Source organism: Entelurus aequoreus, linkage group LG17 (genome assembly GCF_033978785.1).
Source record: "Entelurus aequoreus isolate RoL-2023_Sb linkage group LG17, RoL_Eaeq_v1.1, whole genome shotgun sequence".
NCBI lineage: Eukaryota > Metazoa > Chordata > Actinopteri > Syngnathiformes > Syngnathidae > Entelurus > Entelurus aequoreus.
The window spans coordinates 38691259-38710661 of NC_084747.1; the positions used below are offsets into that span (position 1 = coordinate 38691259).

The 19403-nt window shown below is 37.9% G+C and overlaps 2 protein-coding genes across 3 annotated transcripts in view; both read left to right on the top strand.

The window, feature by feature from the left end:
• Positions 1–10968, top strand: part of dpp7 (dipeptidyl-peptidase 7) — a 37301-nt gene extending 26333 nt beyond the window's left edge. For both annotated transcript variants that reach the window (XM_062025685.1, XM_062025686.1), the window contains exons 7-13: positions 345–511; positions 6174–6234; positions 6357–6475; positions 7078–7234; positions 7891–7955; positions 8029–8099; positions 9604–10968. In XM_062025685.1, coding sequence (XP_061881669.1) covers positions 345–511; positions 6174–6234; positions 6357–6475; positions 7078–7234; positions 7891–7955; positions 8029–8099; positions 9604–9718 — 755 coding nt within the window. In that variant the 3' untranslated portion in view covers positions 9719–10968. The remainder of the gene's footprint in view (positions 1–344; positions 512–6173; positions 6235–6356; positions 6476–7077; positions 7235–7890; positions 7956–8028; positions 8100–9603) is intronic.
• Positions 1–19403, top strand: part of il17a/f2 (interleukin 17a/f2) — a 410073-nt gene that overhangs the window by 139843 nt on the left and 250827 nt on the right. The window lies entirely within an intron of this gene.

Consider the following 19403-nt stretch of genomic DNA (forward strand, 5'->3'; position numbering starts at 1 on the left):
CTCAGAATGCTATGACAACAGATGTTCATTGGCCCACCACTTCGAGTCTCACATATTTAATGAGCCCTCAGGTGAATACAACCTATAAAATATGTCCTGGTAGATTCGTACAATTATAGAAGTAATATTTTGTATGTATATAAACTGGAAATCTATAATTCTAACAGACCACTGAGACTAAATTTAAAAGTTTGCCCATGCCAGCACTATCACACAAGTATTCATTTTGTGTTTTCCTGGAAGCAGGTCACACTTAGTTTTGAAGCCCATGGACTAGGCAATTTAGTTTAGTGTTTGTCCTAATATGAATTCACATTTATTGTTCCTTTTGTTAACTTTACTAGATTACATGGAAATCCAGTCTGCATTCACCCTGTGTAAGCGTCCATCATCTGCAGAGGACATTTACCAGTTAAATGGCCTGCTTCGGAACGCATTCACACTGATGGCAATGTTGGATTATCCTTACAGCACCCACTTCATGGGCAACATGCCTGCCAACCCTGTCAAGGTATGATGTTAACAATGTTTTTTACAAACCCCGTTTCCATATGAGTTGGGAAATTGTGTTAGATGTAAATATAAATAGAATACAATGATTTGCAAATCCTCTTCAACCCACATTCAATTGAATGCACTACATAGACAAGATATTTGATGTTCAAACTCATAAACTTTATTTATTTTTTGCAAATAATAATTAACTTAGAATTTCATGGCTGCAACACGTGCCAAAGTAGTTGGGAAAGAGCATGTTCACCACTGTGTTACATCACCTTTTCTTTTAACAACACTCAATAAACGATTGGGAACTGAGGAAAGTAATTGTTGAAGCTTTGAAAGTGGAATTCTTTCCCATTCTTGTTTTATGTAGAGCTTCAGTCGTTCAACAGTCAGGGGTCTCCTCTGTCGTATTTTACGCTTCATAATGCGCCACACATTTTCAATGGGAGACAGGTCTGGACTGCAGGCAGGCCAGGAAAGTACCCGCACTCTTTTTTTACGAAGCCACGCTGTTGTAACACGTGCTGAATGTGGCTTGGCATTGTCTTGCTGAAATAAGCAGGGGCGTCCATGAAAAAGACGGCGCTTTGATGGCAGCATATGTTGTTCCAAAACCTGTATGTACCTTTCAGCATTAATGGTGCCTTCACAGATGTGTAAGTTACCCATGCCTTGGGCAGTAATGCACCCCCATACTATCACAGATGTTGGCTTTTGAACTTTGCGTCGATAACAGTCTGGATGGTTCGCTTCTCCTTTGGTCCGGATGACACGATGTTGAATATTTCCAAAAATAATTTGAAATGTGGACTCGTCAGACCACAGAACACTTTTCCACTTTGCATCAGTCCATCTTAGATGATCTTGGGCCCAGAGAAGCCGGCTGCGTTTCTGGATGTTGTTGATAAATGGCTTTCGCTTTGCATAGTGGAGCTTTAACTTGCACTTACAGATGTAGCGACGAACTGTATTTAGTGACAGTGGTTTTCTGAAGTGTTCCTGAGCCCACGTGGTGTTTTTCTTTTAGAGATTGATGTCGGTTTTTGATACAGTGCCGTCTGAGGGATCAAAGGTCACGGTCATTCAATGTTGGTTTCCGGCCATGCCGCTTACGTGGAGTGATTTCTCCAGATTTCTGAACCTTTTGATGATATTATGGACCATAGATGTTGAAATCCCTAAATTTCTTGTAATTGCACTTTGAGAAACGTTGTTCTAAACTGTTTGACTATTTGCTCACGCAGTTGTGGACAAAGGGGTGTACCTCGCCCCATCCTTTCTTGTGAAAGACTGAGCATTTTTTGGGAAGCTGTTTTTATACCCAATCATGGCACACACCTGTTCCCAATTAGCCTGCACGCCTGTGGGATGTTCCAAATAAGTGTTTGATGAGCATTCCTCAACTTTATCAGTATTTATTGCCACCTTTCCCAACTTCTTTGTCACGTGTTGCTGGCATCAAACTCTAAAGTTAATGATTATTTGCACACAAAAAAAAAAAGTGTATCAGTTTGAACATCAAATATGTTGTCTTTGTAGCATATTCAACTGAATATGGGTTGAAAATGATTTGCAAATCATTGTATTCCGTTTGTATTTGCATCTAACACGATTTCCCAACTCATATGGAAACGGGGTTTGTATATTGCATTGCCTGGTCACGATTCGGGGTGTATTTTGATAGCGTGTGAGTGTGTGAATAGATGAACATACTGTACCCCATGTACTGCTGACAAATTGAAGAAGTGGCTAACATCAGAAACATACGAGTAGATGGAAAAACTGGAGTAAAAGACAGCATGGCATCCAAATACAGACACTAAACACAAGATCATTAGTGGGTGTGAAATTCAGGCATATTTTTAGCAACATAACCACGTAGCAAGCATAGTGTACCAAATATGGATTAGAAGTCCCAGAGTTAGGACCAACCTGACTCATTAAGCATCATAAGATAGGGGTGAAGATAGATGTAGCAATCCCAAGCGACATCTGGGAAAAACAAACATGAAAAGCTCAAGAAATATCAAAGGCTAAAGGAAGCGTTAGAGAAAATGTTGGGTGGAAGGCAACAATGGTGCCAGTAGCGATCAGGGTACTGGAGGCAATAACCCCCAAGCCCGGTGAATGGTTCCAGGAACAACATCTGATATCGCCATCCACAAAAAGGCAATACTGCCAAAATCTTACGCATAATTATCTAACTTCCTATCCTTTGGTAGAGGACTCAAGCTTGAAGGAGCGGTCCCGCAGAACTTGTTGATACAACTAAATTTTCATCATAAAAGTGACTACACCCCTCAAATTTATGAAATGATTTCTTATATCCTTTTATGGGACAACACTAATTAAATGGCACTTGATACATGTAAAGTACAGTGTGTAGTTTGTATACTCTTGTCAATTTTCTGTCATTTTAAAAAAACACCCAGCCCTAGAGAAAGTATTTATCTAATAAAGAAACTGCTGGTGGTGAGCAGTCAAAGCCAATATTTTGGATGGCTACCGTTATTTTACAGCACTGCCTTAACTTTTTTGGGCATTGAATTCACTTGATCTCCACAGGTTGCCTTTTGAATTCACTCCTTTATAACATCATCACAGGGATGTTACAGACCACTAGGGGATGTTACAGACCTTACGGTCCTTCACCTTCCTTTTGACAAGGAGGTCTGGAGACATGCTTGGCCAGCCCATCATCTTTAATAAGAGGTTACATGGGTGACACCACAAACCTCCTGCAATCAGTTGTCTGCAAAAACAGACAAGACTTGAGGAACACAACGGAAGGATGGATCTCAAGCCACCAAAGTCTTAGAGCTTGTTAATTTCGAAAGTAAAGAGGAGTGACAAAATCTTTATTTCGGCCAAAGGGTGGAAAGACTGTTTTCACAGCGAAGCTTGTGGGAAGACTTGGGAGGTTGTACACCACCGACTTGTCAGGCAAACACATTACTTCCTCAGTCATGGAAGGAAGGACTGGGAAAGATTGACCAGAGCCATCTCCTGGGGACATTCTAAGCCTAATGTGGAGCCTCAGTTTACCTCTACAATTAAAGTTGAGTGAAATATCTAAAACAACAGTTAGAAAGAATGACCTGATGTTGAATGACGAGCTCCACCAGTGCCTCTTTGCTGCCAGCCTTTTCGGGAATAACACGCTCCACCTCCCCTCGACGTGATACAAGGAGAGGGTTAGGCCTGAAAGATTCATCTGACCCATGCATAAAAAATTGAAGGTGTCCCATTTCTAACTGAGCAAAAGTACAATACACTGGCTCCATACCAATTTGACCACCACTGCAACAAGAGCGGTCTCTACATCTGGACAATAACAACACATATGCCAGAATATTGTTTGTTGATTTGAATTCAGCCTTCATACAGTCATTACACAACTTGGGCACCTGGGCCCTCATGTAACAAATTTGCGTACCCACAAAAACCTGCCCTACGCCCTTTTTCACATCAAAGGTGAGATGTATCAAGACGGACGTTTACGTGGAAATGTGCTCTTCATAGCTGCCGTACACACATTTCTACCGGCTGTGGATATTTTAGCGACATAATGGGTCACAAAATGGCAACTTTTACTCCTTAGACTTACTGATGTGCACATCAGAGACATATGAACAACACCCCCCAACCCCCAGCCCACGATTGTCGATGTCAGCAATGTAAAAAGATTGACGACACAAAATTTTACATATTGCCAATGTTTCATATTCATATTTCTGAGGACATATATTAATTTATGTAGGTGATCATTAGGCCACAATGTTTCAAGCGGGCAGTAGCAGAATGGCAGCACACGAGACAGTGACGACATGTGGAGGGCTGGGGCCGACTCTGTCACGTACTGTACGCCTGTATTGTAATAATACATTGAGTAATCAAACAAGAGTCAATGTCTTTCGTATCCCTTTCTAAAGCGCTTGCATGTTTAAATGAAAAATTATTTTCACAAATTTAAACGCGCTGGGGGAGGGGGGAGGTTGCAGGAAGAACACCGTTGCAGCAAAGAAAGGGGAAAGTTAAAGCAATTATTTTTTCAATTTCAAGTTGATTGGGATGTAACAAAGAAATGTAATTCGATTTGTGCATGCAAACAATTGAATACATCTGAATTTTTACTTATGCCGTTTTCTTGATTTGATTGTTCGTCAATTTTTAGTGGGAAAGCTATGCGCCTCTCTTTACATGATGACCCTGGACATTACCAAAATGGATAATGGATTTTCGGACCAACAGGTGTCAGGACATCTGCTGACACCTGCTCCTCCACCCTTATATTCGACATAGACGCCCATCGATTCCCTCTTTACTTACGACTGTAGAACTCTGCATGTATCTAACTCCATCATGGAATTTGCAGATGACACACGGTGATCGGCCTCATCGGTAACAACGATAAGACAGCTACAGGGAGGAGGTAGAGTGTCTGGATGTTTGGTGTGAGGATAATAACTTGCTCCTTACGACCATCAAGCAACAAGGGTTGGAGTTGGGGGTTAAATCACCAAAATGATTCCCGGGCGCGGCGCCGCTGCTGCCCACTGCTCCCCAAGGGGATGGGTCAAATGCAGAGGACAAATTTCACCACATCTAGTGTGTGTGTGACAATCATTGGTACTTTAATCTTTAATCTTAAACACTTAAGAGCTCATCATTGACTCCCGGAAGAAAAGGGGCCCACTGCATTGTCCGATGTACATCAATGAGTTGGTTGTGGAACAAGTCACCGGAATTGAATTCCTGGGTATCCACATATCAATCAATCAATCAATCAATGTTTATTTATATAGCCCTAAATCACAAGTGTCTCAAAGGGCTGTACAAGCCACAACGACATCCTCGGTACAGAGCCCACATACGGGCAAGGAAAACTCACCCCAGTGGGACGTCAATGTGAATGACTATGAGAAACCTTGGAGAGGACCGCATATGTGGGTAACCCCCCCCCCCCCCTCTAGGGGAGACCGAAAGCAATGGATGTCGAGTGGGTCTGACATAATATTGTGAAAGTCCAACACATCATATCACACATATCTGAAGACTTCTTCTGGGCCCACATGTACAAAGACTTGCGTGGATTCTTAATGAAACATGGTGTATGTTCAAATCTAGAAAACATCATAAGCACAAAAATAACCAAATGTATGAAAGTATGCACACCAAGAATCCAAGCACATGACCTTTGTTCATCCCAATTAACGTAGAATTGAGTGTAGATTTTGTAGTGGCTGGCCCCTCCCTGTCCACGCCCCTATTTAAATATGCAAACTGTATTTAATTCAGCCATCCGCCGGAGATTCCTTCCTCTGCTTAAGCTGAAAACCTAAAGAGTAAGAGGGTAGGGGAAACAGGATGTACTGAAAGTGACGCCATTAACTTAAACCACTGACTCGTAATGATGCTGTGAAAACACGATATAGAACTCAATGTTCAATGTGCATCAAGGAGATTGATATTAGACGCAAACATGAATAAATGTTTTTACCAAGAAGCCACCCATTGGGTACAATGCCAGCTTGGAGTTTGTTCACAACCATGTTGTTACTCGGAATGTATAAATCTTCTTGTACAAGGCCGCATTACTACAAAGTTGGTTCATTGCATTTGCGCATCACATACAGCCTGACAATCTGACATTGATTTATTGTTGACAGGTCGCTTGTGATACTATGCTTAGTGGAGCTGACCTTCTGGCTAATCTGAGGAATACTGCAGGTACATTAAATATTATGTTTTTAATGTTTTGATTTATGTTTAAAGTTATGTAATTGAGGTAGTGATACATGGTTATCAACAGTCAAAAACTGATTCAACTATCTTTATGTTTCATTTTACAGGGATTGTGTATAACGCAAGTGGCTTGCTGACATGTTTTGATCTTAACAGCCTGTTTGTTATGTGTGCTGATCCTACTGGCTGTGGACTTGGCTTCAACAGCATGGCCTGGGATTACCAGGTATTGTATGCCATCAATCTACACACATGTATAGGTTATGATTGCAGAGACCGATATTTTATTTTTTCTCAAAATCTTTATACATAAGCTACACAAAAACTGACCTAGTGGACAATTGGGAAGTACAAGGAATTCACTTTGGAGAAGCCTTTTGGAACAATTTCTAAACCGCTACAGATCCCAACATTCCATCAGTTCAAACAATTATACATCTGTAAGTGGAAGTTATTTGAATGTGTCATAAGACCCATGTTGTCACCCTCGAATAAAAGGATCTTTGTTACGATGGTTAACGACAGGTGGTCGAGTGGTTTGCATGTTGGCTTCACAGTCAGGTAATGGGGCGGTTTGAAAAATCCATTTGGGCATCACTGTGTAGAGTTTACATAACCTCACGTGTGTGTAGGTTTTCTCCAGGTTAAATGGCACTGAGGATGTCGTTGACTTTTACAGCGCTTTTGAGACATTTGTGATTAAGGGCTATATAATTAAACGTTGATTGATTGATTGATGTCTTTATGTGCAACTATAACTATCCATGTCATTCCTGTGTCCCCAAAAAAGTTGCTACATCCTACTAACATTTACGTATTTTGTTGCAGGCATGCACAGAGATAAATCTCTGTTATGAGAGCAACAACATCACAGACATGTTCCCTGCAATGACCTTCACAGAAAAAGAACGCATGCAATACTGCTCCAAACATTGGGGTGTGATCCCGAGACCAGACTGGCTTAAAACACAGTTTTGGGGGGATGGTGAGAAGTTGAAAGCACCCTGCCAATGTTACGTGTCAGGTGTCCTTTACGAGTGCGAAATCAGGTGCATTCAAATACAGACAACAAAGTGGTCCAAAACATGTAGCATGGCAGAAAATGCATGCAATGATCCAGCAATTGTCAAATTGTCTGAGCTCATCTAAAATATTGCTGATTACTAATTCCACACGTTTGCACCACCTGTGCAAATTAAAGCTGCTGCCTGCGGTTAAAACAGGATATTGAAAATACAAATAAGAGTCTGGCAGGAAATAATATAACAATGGAAAACAAGACTATACATCTATAACTTATATAATGGCGTGTGATATTGTTTGAGCTTGATTTGAATTAGAATTTAATTATCATATATTATTGTAATTATACTGTATGTAATTGTGTCCTGTCATTTATCTTTAGTTAGGACAATACAGTGAAAACAAGCTTATTTCAAACATAGTTGCAAATGGTGATTAATTAATCTTTTTTATTAAAGTTACTAGACCACCCAATGTGGAACATACCAAAAATACCCAAAACATACTTACTTTGATTGGCATGTAGTTGGAAATTGACAGATTTATATGTTAGACATCAAATGTAAGCATACTTTTAAATACATAAATATATTTGGTCTGGTCTCTGCTTTTCTTCAGCTCTCTCCACAGCCAGCAATATCATTTTCTCCAATGGAGATCTGGACCCATGGGCAAATGGAGGGGTGAGTGATTACAAAATCTTTAACTTAATTGGAATCTAAATAAGCAGCTTTTGATTTGTGTCTTTTTATTAAGGTGCGAAAGTCTCTGAGTTCATCACTGATAGCTATCAACATTTCTGAAGGAGCCCATCATCTAGATTTGAGGTACAGCAAGCTGTCATTGCTGCATTTGTGGGGGAATTTGGCTTATCGTTCACAGTCATTGTGAGAGACAACAACAGAGATATATATTAATTTTTGCAATTCTAAAGATAAAAAAATGCTCGTAGGATGCGATATATAAATGTATGTATGTATGTATATATACATGTATGTATATATACGTGTATGTATGTGTGTATATGTATGTATATATTTAAATAAAAATGTATGTGTATATATACAGTACAGGCCAAATGTTTGGACACACCTTCTCATTTCAATGCGTTTTCTTTATTTTCATGACTATTTACATTGTAGATTGTCACTGAAGGCGTAAAAACTATGACACCTGTGAAGTAAAAACCCTTGAAAACCTCTTGAAGCTCACCGACAGAATACCAAGAATGTGCAAAACAGTAATCAGAGCAAAGGGGTGGCTATTTTAAAGAAACTAGAATATAAAACATGTTTTCAGTTATTTCACCTTTTTTGTTAGGTGCATAAACCCACTGTTCATTCATAGTTTTGATGCCTTCAGTGACAATCTACAATGTAAATAGTCATGAAAATAAAGAAAACACATTGAATGAGAAGGTGTGTCCAAACTTTTGGCCTGTACAGACTTTCATGACATGTACAGTAGTTACTGTATTTTGGTCATTTTAAGCATTAAGAGAAGGTGAAGGTTGATGGTTGAAATGGAGTGCCCATGCTGCACTGAGTGGCACAAAATGTTGTTATGGGGGGAAAGGCTTCATGTATCCAGCGACGGGGACACTGCTCAAAGAAACTGAATCACATTTAAAGACGCATTGTTAACAACTGCTAACAAACCCTGCAATGGGACAAACTTTTTCCAACTTCCAAAAATCTGCTGGAAACATGACCGGCCAGTATTGATCATGATAACATGCAGCACATCATGCTTGTTATTACAGCTAATCTGTGTACAAACAAAACATAAAATATGGGCTAATATGTTACAGATACTGCAATATGATTGTTCATGTTTTTCAACCAGTACAGATTGGTGTCCTTCGCATTGTGTTGTGCATTACAAACTCAGAAGCGATTCAGCTGCTGACACAGAATCTATAGCTTACATCTTGCCTTAGCACTGTGAGTGTCTCTGTGAGTAAGGTAATGTGTTCTTACGCTAGAAAAGCAGTTACTCAGTGTTTGCTTTTACAATAACAATGTTGCTACAGCTTGTTTATTATACAGTTTACGGAACTTAAATGATGTATTGTTGGTGGGTTTTTTAAGCATTTTAGAGGGATTTAGAGGCAGAATGGATTACTCCCATTAGCTGCGTTGTTAGCCACCTAGAATCAGCTGATTATTACACATTAGAATTCAAAAGAAAAAAAACTGTTTTCTTGTCTCTTATAAGGATTGTGAACAATTGGCAAAATTACAAAAAACTGCAGTTTCCCTTTTAATAGATATTTATTTATTTCAAAGTTATCCCCAAAAAATCTAAACATCGTTTTTAATAATCATACAGAGGGACCAATGATGCTGATCCGGCATCAGTAATCAAAGCCAGGAAGACTGAGGCAGACATCATCAGACAGTGGGTGAAGACAGAGAGGACAATGAAAATGAAACATTCACCTTAATGTACTGTATTGCATCCGGACAGTATTCACAGCGCTGCACCTGCTCACTGTAAAAGACAAAGCTGCAAGATGAATAGCAAAGATAGCGATCATCTTCATCTACAGTGCTGTTCTGCAGCAGTTGTTAAGGGTGTGCTCTTACCATGGATTAGACTTTGACATTAAATACACTCATCATTGGATAGGATAAAAAAACTAACTTTCCCTGACTTCATACTGTCATGCAAAATCCTTAATGTCTGTAAAGTAACCTGGGACATTACATATCCTGTGACCTATCAGATGATAGAGACATGTACAGGTAGCGTTGTATGCAATATGCATAAGACATGTTTGCTCTTAAGTTTCCCATGTGCTCAGTACCTGTCAAAACTTCACATTTTAAACTATTTAGCTCCTTGAATTCCTTCTAAGTCTATAACAAGATCTGATAGCTCAGTTACAGCAAATCTGTGTTATATGTGTTTTATGCTGCACGATTGCACCAAGAAAAATTCCTAGTTTGTGAACCCGTTCTCAAACAATGGCAATTAAACAATTCTGATTCTGATTCTGATTCTGATTTAGTGACTGTGTACTGCCCACTTGTGGCAGAAATAAACTCCATGCGGCATACATAATTTCTTCCATAATTTCATTGCACCAAGAAAAATTCCTAGTTTGTGAACCCGTTCTCAAACAATGGCAATAAAACGATTCTGATTCTGATTCTGATTCTGATTTAGTAACTGTATACTGCCCACTTGTGGCAGAAATAAACTCCATGCGGCATACATAATTTCTTCCATAATTTCATGTACACTTATGCGTAGGCTAATGTGATATTATATGCACTCTGACCAACCCTGTTCAAAGCTTGGTTAGGCACTTCTCCATTCTTTGGAAACACTGGCGCCTTTGCTTTTATGGCATTAGATGAACATGTGTGTGTCTTGCTTGTTTTGTGTCCAGAATAAAGTCTGAAGATTATCAGGATAAACAACATGCAACACAAGCACATTGTTAAAATACAATTTATTCGGATCATGTTAAAATGTACAGTAAAATAAACAACCGCATTTACAGAAAACATGCATGTAAACATGTAAATGGATGGATGGAAAGAACAGGCGAAAGAAGACCAGTGCAACATCCATCATTTTGACTTGGATGATCTCTTGGACTCATTTTGATTTCAGAATGAAGGACTAGGTCTAGCTGCTTGACCCTGTTTTATCAAGAATTTATCAATCTTATTTTCCCTCTATGCTGTAAATCAGGGGTCACCAACGCGGTGCCCGCGGGCACCAGGTCGCCCGTAAGTACCAGATGAGTCGCCCGCGGGCCTGTTCTAAAAAAAAAATATATATATATATATATTTTTTTTTTTTTTTTTTTTTTTTTTTAAATTAAATCTACATAGAAAAAACACAAGATACACTTTCAATCAGTGCATCAACCCAAACAACCTCCCCCATGCACACTCATCCACACCCACTCACACAAAGGGTTATTTCTTTCTGCTACCAATATTCTGGTTCCCACAACATAGACAACACATCTGCAAGGGACACAGTCCCTGAAGCACACATGATTGTATAGGCTGCTGGTCCACTAACATTTTCATTAATTACTATTTTTTATGTAATTATTTTTATATTGTTTTACTTTCTTTTTTTTCCAAGAAAATGTTTTTTATTTATTTATCTTATTTTTTATTTTTTTTTTTAAAAAGGGCCTTATCTTCAACAGACCAGGTTGTCAATGAAATTAGATTTGTTTAAAGGGTTTTTTAAACCAGGCCCAGTCCAGATAATGTCCAAGTCGGACTCAGCAACACACACCTTCATTCATGTACACAGAAAAAAATTAGGGAACACAACAGATTGCATATAATTTATAAACAAAATTACATTTTCAAAATAAGCATTTATGTACAGTCCAGATTATGTCCAGGTCACTCAAATTAGGGAACACAACAACAGATATCATATAATCTATAAACATAATTATACTTTCAAAATAAGCTTTTGAGGACTTCTCATCTTTTTTTAATGTTTTTTGGCATCATTATCGTTTTCAACCATGTAACTTTCTAAAATTAGAAAATACTGAATACATGTTTTAAAGAAAGTAATACTAAGTGAATATCTGTTTTTGGCCTTAAAAATAAACATTTTACCGAGTACTATAATTAAATTGACTAAATCATGATTGTCAATGAACTCTCCTAAAATAACAGAAACCACATTAAGCTTCATAAACACACCAATCCTTAAACACATTTTTTCAACTTCCACCCAAAACAAAGACACAATATGACAATACCAAAACAAATGCAGGGTGGATTCAGGCTCCTGACAACAAAATGGGCAATCATCTGACTCTGTCATATTCCATCATTTTAACATTTTCCCCGTGGGTAAGAAGTTATAAATAATTTTAATTTGAAAATAACGATTTTGCACATCGATAGTGGTTTTATAGATTAGTTTGAATATGGCATCCCAAGGCAACGGGCAGTCAAAAAAGTCCTCCCATTTTCCATTTGTGTTGTATGAGGCAGCCTTCAAAGATTTCTTTATTAAATAAAAATTATATATGTTTCTATTTATTTTAGTTCCTTTTTGCCAACTAGAATTTCTTATTAGAGGTTTACAAACTAATAATTTAGTAGTTCCATAATTAATTATTTGTTTCCATCTTTTCCCAATGACTCCAGTTAGTTGATAAAATGAAAAGCTTGAGCAAGCATCACCATACATAGCTCTAAATTCATCATACTTCATCATTTTACCATTCTCATTGATAATATCATTGACAAAAATGATTCCTCTTTCAAACATATTTTTCCAAAAGAAAGGCTTTCCATCTATTACAATATTAGAGTTCATCCATATTAACTGCTGCAAAATATCGTCTCTTTTTTCTGGCACATAAAATTGAAAACACCACTATGAGTGGATTGTTTCCTTTATGAACCCCGCCATGTTTCCCAGCAGACTCTCTGGGAGGGGATCACTTGGAAAAAAGGATACAATTTCTTTTGATACAGTACATGTTTTTTGTCCAACAGGACATTTGTGTACCACTCAATGTTTAAATACATCTTTGGAACAATTGATGCTTTTAAAGACAGACACATAGCTTCAAGGTTGAAAAGTTTCAGGCCCCCATATTCATACTCTTTGTACAAAACCTTTCTTTTAATCTTTTCTGGTTTGCCGTTCCAGACAAAATCGAAGACCCTCCGCTCATAAATCTTAAAAAAGTTTTGTGATGGAGCTGGTAATGACAAAAACTAATAAATAAATTGAGGAATAATTAACGAGTTGGCAATAGACATTTTACCATACAAGGTTAGGGATTTCCCTTTCCATAATTGCATAATTTTGTCCAGCTTTCTTAGTCGATTATCATAATTTACTGAGCCTAGATCTTCCAGATTTTCTGGGACAACAACACCAAGTATGTTAACTGGTCCATCTGTCCACAAAACAGGCACTTTGCATTCCATTCGAAAGGACGTTCCCTTTAGATTTCCGATCCTTAACATTTTACGTTCATCATAATTAAGCTTAAGGCCAGATTGCTGTGAAAATATGTCCAAAAGATCAAGAAGGTTCCGCAAACAATGAGGAAAAATCTTATCTTTGTGAATCAGCCTTTTCTGACATGAACTTCATCAAGAACAAACACAGAACACGCCTCACTGATGCACATCTGCAAGACTCACTCAGAGTTGCAGTGTCAAGTTACACACCAGAGTACAACACACTAGTTAACAGCATGCAATGCCAGGCTTCCCACTAACTGACAAAGAAACAGATAACAGATTTGGTGTCCAGTTCAAAGTGTGACATGATTTAAAAATTTGAGAGTTTACTTTTGTATTTTACATGAGTTATTATTTGTACAAACATGGTGCAAAGTAATTCATGATTTGTTAAAAAATGTTAGTGGCTAGCTAGTTAAAATGGGATATTGTGATTTCACAAGACTGTCTTAGAAGTGATCATTTGAAAATGTTCAATTTGAAAAATGTGCACTTAGAGAAAATATAAAAATAAAGTGTTGCATATTGATATTTATCTGTTTCTATATATATTTATTGTGATAAATCATTAAGATGATCAGTGTTTCCACAAAGATAAATATCATTAATTATTAATAATAACAGAGTTAAAGGTAAATTGAGCAAATTGGCTACTTCTGGCAATTTATTTAAGTGTGTATCAAACTGGTAGCCCTTCGCATTAATCACTACCAAAGAAGTAGCCCTTGGTTTCAAAAAGGTTGGTGACCCCTGCTGTAAATGTATGTGTAGCTCTAGCAAAAAAATCAGACCTCAACGTACGTCCCCAACTGTTTTGAAATTTCTAGACATAATTACACAGCACATAACCAGCTCTTTTTTTTTTATCACCAAATATGTGTTTTATGTTGCATGATTGCACCAAGAAAAATTCCTAGTTTGTGAACCCGTTCTCAAACAATGGCAATAAAACTATTCTGATTCTGATATAGCGCATCTGGAAAGCACAGCGCTTCATTGTTTATTTTCTTATGTTGCAGCCTTATTCCAAAATTGAATAAATTAATTGAAGTCCTCAAAGTTCTACACACAATAACCCATACTGACAATGTGAATGTTTTGTTTAGAATAGTTTGAACATTTATTAAATATAAAAAACTAAGAATTCACATGTACATACAGTAAGTATTCAAAGCCTTTGCCATGAAGCTCAAAACTGAGTTCAACTGATCATCCATGAGATGTACTTACAGCTTAATTGGAGTCCACCTGTGGTAAATTCAGTTGGTTGGATATGGTTTGGAAATTCCTGTCTACATATGAGGTCACACACATGACAGTACAGGGACGTGCACATGATTATAGAGGGGCAGGGGCTCAAAGTCAGAAAAGGGCAGGCATTTTTTTTTTTGGTCCTTTACACAATATGGAAATTAATGTAAAATTAAATTTGCCAATAGGAAGCTAACTACTTAGCTGTGTGTCCTTTGTAGGTAAAAGTGATTGCCATTTCTTTTGTGTCAACAAATTATGGTCATAATGGGTTAATTCACATTATCACAGGCTTGGAAGACATGAAAAGCAACAAAACACTGGTTTATTATTAGGCTATTTTTTGTTAAAGATAAGCACTTTAATATTGAACATTGAACAGTGCAACATGAACTTTGAAAAAAAATACAAAAATAAATACCCAAATGGAAAAAACTTCAATGTGAAAATCTGTCCTTCTTCCCTTAACTTGATGAAAACACCATCAAGTTGTAACTTATGGTCTATCTCACTTAATGCTCAGACTAAACAACTGAAACGCAATACAGGGCCAAAAATATGGACCAGGGGCCAGTAGAGGGCTGTATCCTTTCTTTTTTTGGCATTGGGCTGCAGGCATAATCAACATGAATCAAGTTTAAATACAGATGGCAATATTCCTAACAGATAACCTACATCTTATATCCCCAGAATGCTGAAATTATTATTATTATTAATAATAATAATAATAATTAGTATTATTATTATTATCATTATCATTGTTCTTATTATTATTATTGTTATTATTATCATTATTATTATTATTTTGTGAACCCACACAGTGATAGCAAAGTCACAATAACCTTACATCTAAAACTACTGTGAGAGAAATGTGATCCGCCGTAAACGTGCATTTTATTTTGAAAATTAACCCGGTGTTTTATTTTGTACATTACTTCCTGTCCCGCACGATCCGCTCTGCTCTGTGCGGACTTGATGTGCCGTGCTCAATTGATGCGCCGTGCTCCGACGGCAAAAACAGAAGCTGACACATTGACTAATAGAATAATACAGCGTTTTTCTGAAATATTACCCATATTAGATGCTGAATAAGTGGACGGCGACTAGACCAAAACTCACAGGTTCAAGTTGCTCCACTGTCACGTCTGAGTAACCCTGGCTGCAGCCCGCAGATCGAGGAGGGGCTAAACCAGGGGTGGGCAATTAATTTTCACCGGGGGCCGCATAAGCAACCCGAGCACTGCTGGAGGGCCACACGACAATATTTCAATTAAATTGTGCTCAATATTATTTTTGATATACCGTAAGATAAATAATAATGATGATAATAATAGTAATAATTAATAATAATAATAATAATTTAATTTAACCTAACTTAACTTTATACAAAAGCAGATTGCTTTTGATGGTCAATTTATCCTGTATTATCCAACATTTTTCCCCATCAGATTTGGACAACCATCTGTTGTTAAAAATAGTTTTTAATCATATTTATTTTATATTGTTTTTTATATTGGTTTGATATGTAATTGTTTTTTCTTTTTATTCAGTCATTGGTGGAGCTAAGGATAATATTTGAATATTGTTTGTAATATTGTTGTGCAGCACTTTGGAAACATTTTGTTGTTTAAATGTGCTATATAAATAAAGTGGATTGGATTGTCACACCTGCCAGCTTGTCCCAACACGCATTTACCTCTGTGAACAAGTCATTACCTGTGGTTGTCTCTTTAATTGACTGCATCAGAGCTCTCATCCAAAGTTAGCGAAAAACAGCCCATGTCTCCGGGCATTATCAGCGCAACAAAGTCCAATAAGCACTCCTTAATAAACTCTCCGTCAGAAAACGCCTTACTTTTTCTGGCGCTTTTGTGAGAAATGACGAAACTTGTCCTGACGGCTGCATCTCTGGGGGTGTGAAATATGGCAAAAAGTCCTTGTTGGGTTTGCAGTTTTACCATCAACGCATCAGCCTCCCTTGCGCGCGCTTCATCAGACACATTCCGGTATTTTCCCTCGTGTTTCTTCGTGTAGTGGCGATTAAAATGATATTCAAACACAGCAACCTGTGTACCACACATTGGGCACACGGCTTTACCATTAATTTATGTAAAGAAATACTTGGCAGTCCATGTCTTGTTGGAAACACGCCATTCCTCATCAACTTTTCTTTTTTTTAGCGTCTCATCACTTGTCTCTATGCACCTTCACTCACAGGTTCCCCCCGGACATACGGCATAAATAACACATTTCAAAATAAAAGCAGCACAGTTGTATTGCGCGCACGACATAGATGTTTTTTAAACTTTATTTTGTAATTTGTAATTGCGCCGTTCAATTCACTCACAATCGCACACGCGCATACGTCCACACGGAAGTAATACAAATAATGCTTTTCAAAACAAAAGCAGCACCGTTGTATTGCACACTCGACATAGATACTTTTTGAAATGTATTTTGTAATTTATGATTGGCCTCACGCGGGCCGGACAGGGATGCGCAAAGGGCCGGATGCGGCCCGCGGGCCGTATAATGCCCAGGTCTGGGCTAAACGCTTAAAGGAAGCGGCAGGCTCAAACAACCCGGTATTACAAGAAAACGTGGAGTTTTTGTACCGCTGTTTTTTTTTACATCCCTGACAGGAATTTATTAATGTTGTTTAAAGAAAAAAAAACACACACACAGGCAGAGGGCACTTTTTAAGACGAGGCAAAAAAGGGCAGGGGCTCAGGCACCCATAGGGCCCTATGTGTGCACGTGCCTGTGACAGTGCATAGCAGAGCACAAACCAAGCATGAAGTCGAAAGAATTGTCTGTAGACTTCCGAGACAGGATTTTTTTGAGGCACAAATCTGCTGTACGGCCTAAACTGAGTGATCGAAGGAGAAGGGAGGTGACCAAGAACTCGATGGTCACTCTGTCAGAGCGACAGCATTCCTCTGTGGGGAGAGGAGAACCTAACAAAAAGACAACAATCTCTGCAGCAATCCACCAATCAGGCCTGTATGGTAAAATGGCCAGACGGAAGCCATTCCTTCATAAAAGTTTGACACTTGGACCATGGGAACAAAGATCTGATGAGACAAAAAATGACCTCTTTGGCGTGAGTGCCAGATGTCATGATTGGAAGAAACCAGGCACCGCTAATCACCAGGCCAATACAGTGATGCTGCCACCACCAAGAATGGTGGTGGCAGCATCATGCAGTGGGGATGTTTTTCAGCGGCAGGAACTAGGAGACGTGTCAGCAAAGAGGGAAAGATGAAAACCTGCTCAAGAGCACTCTTGAACTCAGACTGGGGCGACGTCCTTGAGTGGCCCGGCCAGAACCCAGACTTGAATACAATTGAACATGGTGAGATTTGAAAATGGCTGTGATAGGTGTGCCAAGCTTGTGGCATCATACTCAAAAAGACTTGAGGCTGTAATTGTTGCTAAAAGTGCATCAACAAAGTATTGAATAAATGCTGTGAATACTTATGCACATGTGATTTCTTACTTTTTTTTTTGTTTATACATTTTAAAGAAACTTTAAAAAATAAAAAATAAATAAACCTTTCACATTGTCATTGCTCCAGCACCCCCCTTAACCCTGAAAGGGACAAGCGGTAAAAAATGGATGGATGGACCACGATAGTGGACAATATGGAATTATGTAAAATAACGTGAGTAAAAAAACTCAGTAAAACAAATGTCATAACGTTTTCTGCTTGCAAATGTTAAATGCTCAGCATTGCTTCATCACAATATAATTAAATTTTTGTACATGAACAGTCACATCATGATGATTGTCCATGTTGTCCACCATAAGGGAGTTGCTTTCAACATAGTTAAAACAGCTGATCATAATAAATAAGGAATTACATTTTTTTTTGCCTCTTCAACATTTTTTGCTCCATCAACATTTGTTGGCAAATATGTTTTCAAAGTGTTCAGCCTTCTGATTTCTTAACAAAATTCAATAGAGTTGTTTTGAAATTTTCTTGCAAGTGACTCAGACCTTAATGTGTTTGCATTCCTCTTAACAAGCATAGAGAGTATTTAAAGTTTGCATTTGCCCATTTGTTTTCAAATCAAACAAAGGGCCATGTGAATGTTTTCCTGATTCGGCCCACTTTTTAAATGCTCTTCTGGCCTCAGTATTCATACTGAGGCTCACTAACAAACTCACTCCAGCCAGGCTTGACTTTGTACTTTTTATTTATATACAATGTTTTTATTTTATTAATTATTTTTTTAAATCTTCAATCTTCAAAAAAAAAGTATTTTATTTGTTATTTATATTTATATCTAGCATATAACTAATATGCCAGAGATAAGGAATGTTATCGTTCATTAAGACTGGATCAAAAGTTGCTTTAGGGCCATCACCTTTGCATACCAAGGTCCAATTTTATTGCCTTTTCTTCCACGAGAACTAATCCAATACACACAAATATGTCAGTACTAAAGGGCCCTATGTTATTATGTGCCCAAACTGAAATGCTACTATTTACTTAAACCTGGTGGTTCGCTTTCTCCAAGATGAATATAAATATTCACCATATGCAAAACATAATATGAGTTAATTAATTCACTTCAATATTCTTACAGTTTAAATCACAACATGGCACTGCACATTTTGGCAATCTATCTACTTGGCAAGCTATCTGTCTCAGTACCACATAGATAATGATCTTGCTCAGTCAGATTTGCCCAATTTATATTCCTCTCTGAACCACTGCTCAGGGGTTGGCAAATGTCCTACATTTTAAGACTGAGAGAAATGTATGTGATCAGAAGTTGCAAGTTCATAATTTATCCTGATGGCCTCAAAGAAGTTGTGTGCAAACTTTGTACAGATCAGGTCTAACCACAATCAAGTGTGCTATGCTTCACCAACACTGTAAGGGCCTGATT